At 46.2% G+C, this 9,242-nt stretch overlaps 1 protein-coding gene across 1 annotated transcript; it reads left to right on the forward strand.

Moving 5' to 3' along the window:
• Nucleotides 1-7,551: 7,551 nt before the first annotated feature.
• Nucleotides 7,552-8,493, forward strand: LOC110306220 (olfactory receptor 1D2-like). The gene has a single exon (XM_021178416.1). The coding sequence runs from the start codon at nucleotides 7,552-7,554 to the stop codon at nucleotides 8,491-8,493; it is 942 nt and encodes a 313-aa protein (XP_021034075.1).
• Nucleotides 8,494-9,242: the final 749 nt, after the last annotated feature.

Consider the following 9,242-nt stretch of genomic DNA (forward strand, 5'->3'; position numbering starts at 1 on the left):
TCTCTCTCTCTCTCTCTCTCTCTCTCTCTCTCTCTCTCTCTCTCTCTCTCTCTACCTTTTCTCTTCCCCCCTGCCTTTCTACAATAAAGCTCTAAAACCATTGACTGTCTCTGCTCATCAAGACCCACTGTGCTCACTCTTGGCTGAGTGGGAACCTCTCCATCTTAGCCCTCTCTCCCATAACCCTGGGGCTACAGCATGTTGACTCGGAGTCCCAGGTCAGGGGCTGCCCCTTTTCCATCCCCAGTTGAGTGGGGGTCAGTGGCTTAGATGCCCACCTGGGGCAGAGTGGAAGGTGTCTGGCAGACCTCTCAAAACTGCCTGCCCAGAGCATAGGGTGAACTATGGCTGGGCTCAGGCTATCCTCCCTGCCCCTCCTTCCCCTGCCCTGTTTTAGTTCCCATAGATTAACTGAGGGGATACCTACCCTGAATGTGGGTGCCACCACCCCAGGAAAGCTCAGTACCAGTATCCAGCTCCCTCCCTCTGCTTAGTAAAGGTGGCTCTAATGTGACCAGCTGTCTCATACAGCCACCACCATTTCATTTCACTATGGTCACTGTGTCCCCTCAAACCATGAGCCAGAACAAACCATTCCTTAAGCTACTTTCATCAGAAATTTTGTCATAGCAATAAAAAGAGACACTAAAGAAGGGCCACGCATTCCAATGACCATTCAATGAAATTCTCCAGCTTTGGATGTTGGCCAAATCTCCCAACACTCTTTTGGGGAGGAATTTTACCCAACTTAGAACAAATATATTCTAAAAGCAGACTAGTTAGGGCTATTGCCAAATAGGATCTGTGTTCTTCATGTCTCTCCTCACCTGACAAGAGTACATAAATGAGTACTGAATAATTAGAAAGCACATGGCCAACATCTTAAGTGATTCTACGGGGCTGCCAGCCCACTGAGATTTGAATTGTATTTAAAAGTTCCCCACTTGAATGCAGCATTGACCCGCAGTAGGGACAATCTTCCCCTTCTTTGTAAGTCCTTAGGGAGTCAGAGAAAGCACGAAAACTCCCTCCTGAATAACCTGTAATAAGGCACTTTGGGGGTTCTCTTGCTCGTAGACATCATAAAACGACTAACATGCATAAAATGAAACTATGTTCCATCCCAGAGGAAGGCAAACTGTTCCTCCAGGAGACTGGGCACAGCACCCTCACCACAGAGCCGTGAGAACACAGGGGGCCACCACCTGCACAGGGGTAGCCACTGTTGGTCAACTTTTGCCTTAATTGCGCACAGGTTCATGGCACTTGCTCTCATGCCTGGCACCAGTCAGCAGTGAAGAAGGTAAGGAACTGATGGGTGGGGGGGAGTCTTGATATATTTTAGTTGTCTAGATAATATTTTGGATGTTGTTTCATAGTGGCTTGAGAACACTATGCCTCACCAACTCTATAACTCCTAGAAAATGTGTATTTGGCCATCCCTGGAACTGGTGCAGAGGTCCCATTATGTCCACACTCACCTAAGTAACTGTAGGTCTCACACCCTCAAAGTTCCTCCAGATTTACCTTGTCTTCTGCACAATGACTTTATAAAGTGTACTTTAAACCACCCGACATAATACTGCAGGGCTACCCTAAGCCCCAATCTATAGAGGTTTTAAACATCTGAATGGAAAGGAAGCAGACCACTTTGGGGAGATAGTGGAGCCATGTGGATGAAGCATCAGATAGGATCCACCAAGGAGTCCCCTGGCTGGCAGGTGGAACCACTCATGTCAACTCCCAGGACCCCTGCCAAACATCTCTGCTCTGGTTGGCAATCATGGAACACTAGTTTGCATTCCAAGAGATGAGTGGATGCCAGGGCCAGAATTGAGGGAAAGGAATTCAGACCAGCTCAGACGGTTGGGTAGGACGAGTGTAGTTTTAATTGGGGAGTTGTTCTGTCACCTATGACACCTAGGTCTGGGGCCAGCATGCTACAGGAATGGACTGGGATCTTGAGCCTGGGTTTCCAGACTCCTATGTCCTGGTATAAAATTATGAACAGTGACATGTCCATGGTAGCAGAAGAGAAGATGGTCTGGTGAAGGAGAAATGCATTTCCAAGTGGAACAACTGGCCAGGGCTGGCGAATGCTCAAAGGCTCACTGACACCAGGTAAACTGACATATTTGTACAAAGCATGGTTTTTCAGCGCATGTTCTGTTTCATGTCAGCCATGTGTGTTCCCTGTCCTTGCTTTCTTTCACTTGATAAACTTCTGTGGTGCTGATACTCAAACCCAGTGCCTTGTGTGTTTGAGAAGAGTGCTTAACCCCCAAATTATTCCCTCTGTCCTCTCGATGTCTCTCACTCCACCCTACTCACCTGGTCACTCCCTTGGTCACAATGCAACTTTACTTAGTGTGGGAAGGGCCTAATATTCCATACTGCGTTCTCTTAGTGTTCTGTGTGGTAGTGACTGTGATCAAATAAAGTGTGGGACAGCCAGGTAGCTGTAACCCTTCACTTCCATTTACCAGGATGGAGTCAGACACTGTAAGTACACCCTCCCCTTGTTTTTCACTATTGTCACCATACCAGGTGAGGGTGACTGAGAAGAGCCACCTGCTCAATTTCTAGATTAAACAGGAGCCAGGGTGGGAGCAGGAGAACCAGCCTCTGCTGCCATTGTCTGCCCCAATTTCCTCTTGTGTGGCAGTGTGCAGAGCATGGGATTTGGAGAGCAGGAGGGGACTCCACCCAAGTACAAGGTTGTGATGAACCAGAAAGGGTGCTAATGTCTCCCTTGAGATTATTAAATGGTGGTAGATAATGCTGAATCGTAAAGAAAATATTTTTAAATTGTTTTTTTTTTAATCATGTGATTTTCTCCTTACGTTTTTCCCTGTAAGAAAAATACCATGTACCTGAGACTCTTTTTTAAAAAAAATTAGGTACTTTCTTAATTCACATCTCAAGTGCTATCCCAAAAGTCCCCCACACCCTCCCCCCCAACTCCCCACTCACCCACTCCCACTTCCTGGCCCTGCATTCCCCTGCACTAAGACATATAAAGTCTGCATGACCAAAGGGACTCTCTTTCCACTGATGGCCTACCAGGCCATCCTCTGATACATATGCAGCTAGAGACATGAGCTCCGGGAGGCACTGGTGAGTTCATATTGTTGTTCCACCCATAGGGTTGCAGTTCCCCTCACCTCCTTGGGTACTCTTTCTAGCTCCTCCATTGGGGGCCCTGTGATCCATCCAATAGCTGACTGTGAACATCCACTTATGTGTTTGCAGGCCCCAGCATAGTCTCACTAGAGACAGCTATATCAGGGTCTTTTCAGCAAAATCCTGCTAGTGTCTTTTTTTTTTTTAAAGAGATCTATTTATTTTATTTGTATGAGTACTCTGTCGCTGTCTTCAGACACACCAGAAGAGGGCATCAGAACACATTACAGATGGTTGTGAGCTACAATATAGTTGCTGGGAATTGAATTCAGGATCTCTGGAAGAACAGTCAGTGCTCTTAACCGCTGAGTCATCTCTCCAGCTGGTACATAAGACTCAATAATTTTTGATACATCTCAATTTCCTTTTCTTATCTTTTTTATTCTTCCTTCTTCCTTTCTCCCTCCCTCCCTCCCTCCCTTCCTCCCTTCCTCCCTCTCTCCCTTCCTTTATTCCTTCCTTCCTTCCTTCCTTCCTTCCTTCCTTCCTTCCTTCCTTCCTTCCATCTGTCTGTCTTTGTAACTGTGTGTATGTGTATGCATGAATGCACTTTTGAGACAGGGTGCCATATATCCCCAGGCTGGTCTCCAATTATTTGGTTAAGGATGGACTTGAATTTTTGACCCTCCTGCCTCTACTACCAGAGTGCCGAAATCACAGGAATGCACCAGAACTACTTGTTTGTGCTGTGCTAGGGGTCAAAGCCAGATCCTCATAGATGCTAGGCCAGTGCTCTACTGAGCTGCAGCCCCTCCCATCCTCATCTCCTTGGAACTTGTCAGTTTTGTGTCTCTTTGGAGCTTTCTGGAAGACAAAGGTATTACCAGAGGGCAGGGTTTGGTCCTGATTATCTGGTGGTCTGACGGGGACATTACAGCACACTTCATGTGTATCTGCTCAATGCCTGAGTGAGCAACAGGACAAGAGCCCCTCGTTTCTGCCATTTCACTTTGAACCTGAATAAAAGTTAAAGGTGTTCTCTAAGAATTCAAAGTGCGTGATGGCAGCTATCTCAGTCCCAGGAGGTGGAGGCAGAGTTGAGGAGTTCAGGTTCATCTTCTGCTATATAGCAAGTTCAGGGCCAGTCTGGGCTATATCAAAGCAAAAATAAAACAAAAAACAAACCCCCCACCAAGAATGCCTTACACTTTGTTTCTGTTTCGAGTGATAGAAGTGAATGGTCTATGTCTAAAATTGCCTTTTTGTAACAAACAGCTCTGCTTTCAGCTCAGCTTTTAGAGCTGCCTCAGAGTCTCCACCACCCAGAGCACCAGGCAGATCCTAGAAAGGTAACAGGCAGGAAGTGTATACACTGTGGACATTGCCCCCAGTGACTCCAGGGCCAGATGAGCAGGGGACCATGGGGATCAGAACAGACTGCCTGGAGCAGAGAATGTTTGCTCTGCTGCCTGGGGAGTCCCCCATCTCTGCTGTCCCTCCTAGTCTACTGGGAACATTTATAAACTTACTGCAGAGGAAGGCTCTGTGGGGACACAAAGGAAGTCAGCACAGAGAGCTGTTACAGGGCACATTCTAAAGCATAGTGGTTTTTCAATGATATGAGTGCATCCATTTTCCTGACTGATTGATGCCCTATGAGAACGAGTGGATGATTGTTCTCAGGCTAAGATCTCCCAAGAGTCAGAAATCCAGTTTTCCTGTGATTGCTTTTTAGCTATCAGCCTGTGTGAAATGATTTGCAGGACATTAAAAATCTGTATTCATCAGCATCCATCGCTGTTAGTCGCATCTAAGGCAGTCCACTTACAAAGATGGCAGGTTGATTTGGGCTCATGGTTTTAGAGGGCTTTGCTCCAGAGACAACTGGCTCCTTTGTTTGTAGCCTATGGTGAGGCAGCACATGCTGATAGAAGAGTGTGATATAACAAAACCATGTGTGTTGACCAGGACAAGAAATAAGAGAGGGGATGGATTGGGGTTCCCTCAAGCACACAACCCAGTGGCCAGAAGACCTACCAGCAGTTTAACTCCAAATTCTCTCTCTCTCTCTCTCTCTCTCTCTCTCTCTCTCTCTCTCTCTCTCTCCCTTCCTGTCTATCATCTACCTATCATCTATGCATCATTTATCATCTGTCCATCTATCATCTATCTCTCATCTATCTACCTATTAACTATCAATTATTTATCATCTATCTATCTACTATCTGTCTATCACATATCTATCTATCATCTATCATTTGTCTATCATCTATCAGTCATCTATCTATCTATCTATCTATCTATCTATCTATCTATCTATCTATCTATCTACCTATGTATGTATGTATGAATGTATCTATCTATCTATCTATCTATCTATCTATCTATCTATCTATCTATATTTGTGTGTATGAGTGTTTTGCCTGCTATCTATGTAGTACACACTTGTGTAAGGTACCCATGGAGACCAGAAGGGGGTATCATATCCCCTAATCCCCTAAAACTGGAAGTATATATTGTGAGCTGCCAAGAGTGGCCAGAGCTCTTAACCAGCTAAGACATGGCTCCAAGAACATGCCCTACTTCTTTAAGTTTTAACACTTCTCAGCAGATCACCCTGGAAACCACAACAACATAGAAGCCTTCAGGGAACAGGTGAGACAGAAGCTTATAGAAATATACATGGAGGAGAGATCTGGGTGACAGAAACAAGTTTACCCACCTCTGATCTCAGGAGTCACAGGCCAGGTGTCACTCAGAGTCTGGACATGCCATCCTCTTTCACAGTGACACAGAAGAAACTCCTATAGACCATGACCTTAGACTTGTCAACACTGGCCCTTGCTGAGCACTGTCAGGGTCAGCTCTCAATTCTAACTCGGTAGGACTGCATCTCATGCTTGAAATGTCTATTTTAGTTTGTTTAAAATTTTTTGTGTGAGGAGTATGTTCAGGCAGGTGCTTTTGGGGGCCAATAGAGGGCACTAGATTAACCAGAGCTGGAAATACAGACAGTTGTGAACCTCCTGCAATGGTTGCTGAGAATAGTACTTCCGTCCTCTGAAAGTACAGGAAGTACTCTTAACCACTGAGCCATCTGTCTAGCTCCTCAGTTTTCTTTCTTTCTTTTTTTTTTTTTTAAAAAAAGATGTTATTTATTTTATATATGTGAGTACACTGTCACTGCCATCAGACACACAAGAAAAGGCCATCAGAACCCATTACAGATGCTTGTGAGCCACCATGTGGTTGCAGGGAATTGAACTCTGGACCTCTGGAAGAGCAGTCACTGCTCTTAACCGGTGAGCCATCAACCAGCTCAGTTTAATTTCTTGAATGCACTGCTAATTACAAACAGACATTTCTACTGCAGCTGCAGTTTTATGTTGCTGGATTTTAGAGTGCAAGGTCTTTATGAACATTCTTTCCTTTGACTACTTTCTTGGACACCTACTATGTGCCAGGCATAGTTCCTGGCACTGAGCAGTGCCTGAGAAAGATGTATCTCTGTTCTGAGGAATGCATGGTCTCATGAGGAAAACATTCCATAAATGACTCAATGAAGGAGCAAATTTGATAGAGGTGTAAGCAAGGAGCATGTGCAAGGAGGAACACCTGATGAAGCTGCACAGTCAGGAGCAGTGAGGTGGCTCAGAAGGTAACCGAGGCTGTGAGTCTCTAAATTAGTGATCAATGGTGGAGGAGGGCCTAGCCCACTGTAGGTGGGGCATTCCCTGAGCTGGCAGCCATGGGTCTATAAGGAAGCAGGCTGAGCAAGCCAGTAAGTAGTACCCGTTCAATGCTTCTGCATCTGCCATACTTAGGGTTACTTTTCCTGTAAGGAAACACCAAAGTAACTTGGGAAGATAAAGGTTCACTTGGCTTAGACCTCCACGTCACTGTTGATTGAAGGAAGCCAAAAAGGGCAGGAACCTGGTGGCAGGAGCTTATGACATGGAAGGGTGCTACTTTCTGGCTTGCTCAGCCTGCTTTCTTATCAAAGCCAGGACCCCCTAACCCAGGGATGGTACTACCCACAATGCTCCTCATCCCCCATCAAACACTAATTAATAAAATGCGCTGTATACCTGACTACAGCCTGATCTTATGAATGAGTTTTCTCAATTACAGCACTCTCTTCTCCTTTGACCTCTGCTTGTGTCAAGTTTATGTAAAACTAGCCGGAACATTTCAAGCTTGAGCATCCGGGTTCCATCCCTAGAACGAATGGTAGAGGGAGAGAACTGATTCCTTAATATTCTCCTGTGACCTACACATACACACACACACACACACACACACACACACACACACAAACACACAGAGTTTTGGTAGAAAGGTCCTACCTATGAGCTATGACCTGAGTCTGATCACACATTGAGTTCCAGTGTCCAGTCTACCCCATGCAGGAGCCTGAGCCTCTGGAAGATGTCCAAGGGGAGGGAGAATGAGACTGGAGTCAGNGAGTTNCTCCTGCTTGGCATCACCAATGACCCACAGCAGCAACAAATTCTCTTCTGGGCTTTCCTGTGCATGTACCTGGTCACGGTAGCTGGGAACACACTCATCTTCCTGGCCATCATCTCTGACCCCCGCCTGCACACACCCATGTACTTCTTCCTGGCCAATCTTTCCTTCGTTGATGTCTGCTTCACTACCAATCTCATCCCCAGGCTCCTGGCTAGCCATGTGGCTGGAACAAGGACCATCTCTTATGCACAGTGCCTGACTCAGCTGTATTTCATAATTTCTTTTGCCAATGTGGACACCTTTCTGCTGNCTGCCATGGCCCTGNACAGATTCGTGGCCATATGCTACCCACTACAGTACCACACCATCATCACCCCCCAGCTCTGTGTGGGGCTGGCAGCCATTGTGTGGATGTGCTCTGGCCTCATCTCTCTGGTGCACACACTCCTCCTAAGTAGACTGAGTTTCTGCTCCTCCATCCCAGAGATCTCTCACTTCTACTGTGATGCTTACCTGCTCATGAAGTTGGCCTGTTCAGACACACGAGTCAATCAACATGTCTTCCTGGGAACCTTATTTCTCTTTGTGGCCCCCTGCATTCTCATTGTGGTCTCTTATGTCCGAATCACCATGGCGGTCCTCCAGATCCCCTCTGCCAAGGGCAGGCACAAGGCATTTTCCACATGTAGCTCACATTTGTCTGTGGTCACCCTGTTCTATGGGACAATTCTGGGGATCTATATTCGACCTCCGGGCTCCTTTTCCATCCAGGACACGGTAGCCACCATCATGTATACTGTGGTTACCCCCATGCTGAACCCCTTCATTTACAGCCTGAGGAACAAGGACATGAAGGAGACAGTTACAAGGCTCCTCAACAGGGGCTCTAAGTCCGCTTAGCACGGTGCATATCTGCTTGGTGAACCTCAGAGCAACATGTGGGAGATGGCTGTTGCTTTGGTCATGATTTCTATTGTCCAGTCTCATATTGGTTAGAGTTAGACATGTTGCAGCTTGAGGTGGAGCAGAAATACCCTCAGAGAAGAAAGCAAGGGTCAGACAACACACAGGGGCAGGCTGGCCACACACCCAGTCTTGTCTTGTCATGGTGACAAGCCTGGAGCCACACAACCAGTCTTGTCCTGTCATGGTGACAAGTCTGTTGCCCTGCTGCTCTCTGAAGGACAAACATGCTTTAGAGGTGAAGAGATCTAGTCTGACTGTGTGACTCTCTAGACTGACTGTGAGTGAAAACACAAGCTACAGATAGTACTCTACACTGTTAAGGCTGAACCCCTCAGTCCTAGCCATGAGCGAAGTACCTCTAGACTCAGCTAAAAAGTACAAGAAAAGGGTCTTAGGGGTCTTGTGACCACTTTCCATAGTAATATGGCTGCACTTATCCAAGGAGGTCAAAAGATGGTGTGGAACCCTTGGAACTGGGGATACAAGTAGGTGTAAGCTGCCTGACTTGGGAACTGGGAACTGATCTTGGATCCTCTGGAAGAGCAGCAAATGCTCTTAAGAACTCCTGAAAACAACTTATTTTTAAAGAAATAAATTTCCTCTGCTGATTTCTTCTCTATAGAGAAAAATATCGTAGTGTTCAAATTATGCTCATTATACATTGAATAAATGCTAATGTCAAA

Source organism: Mus caroli, chromosome 11 (genome assembly GCF_900094665.2).
Source record: "Mus caroli chromosome 11, CAROLI_EIJ_v1.1, whole genome shotgun sequence".
Taxonomy (NCBI): Eukaryota; Metazoa; Chordata; class Mammalia; order Rodentia; family Muridae; genus Mus; species Mus caroli.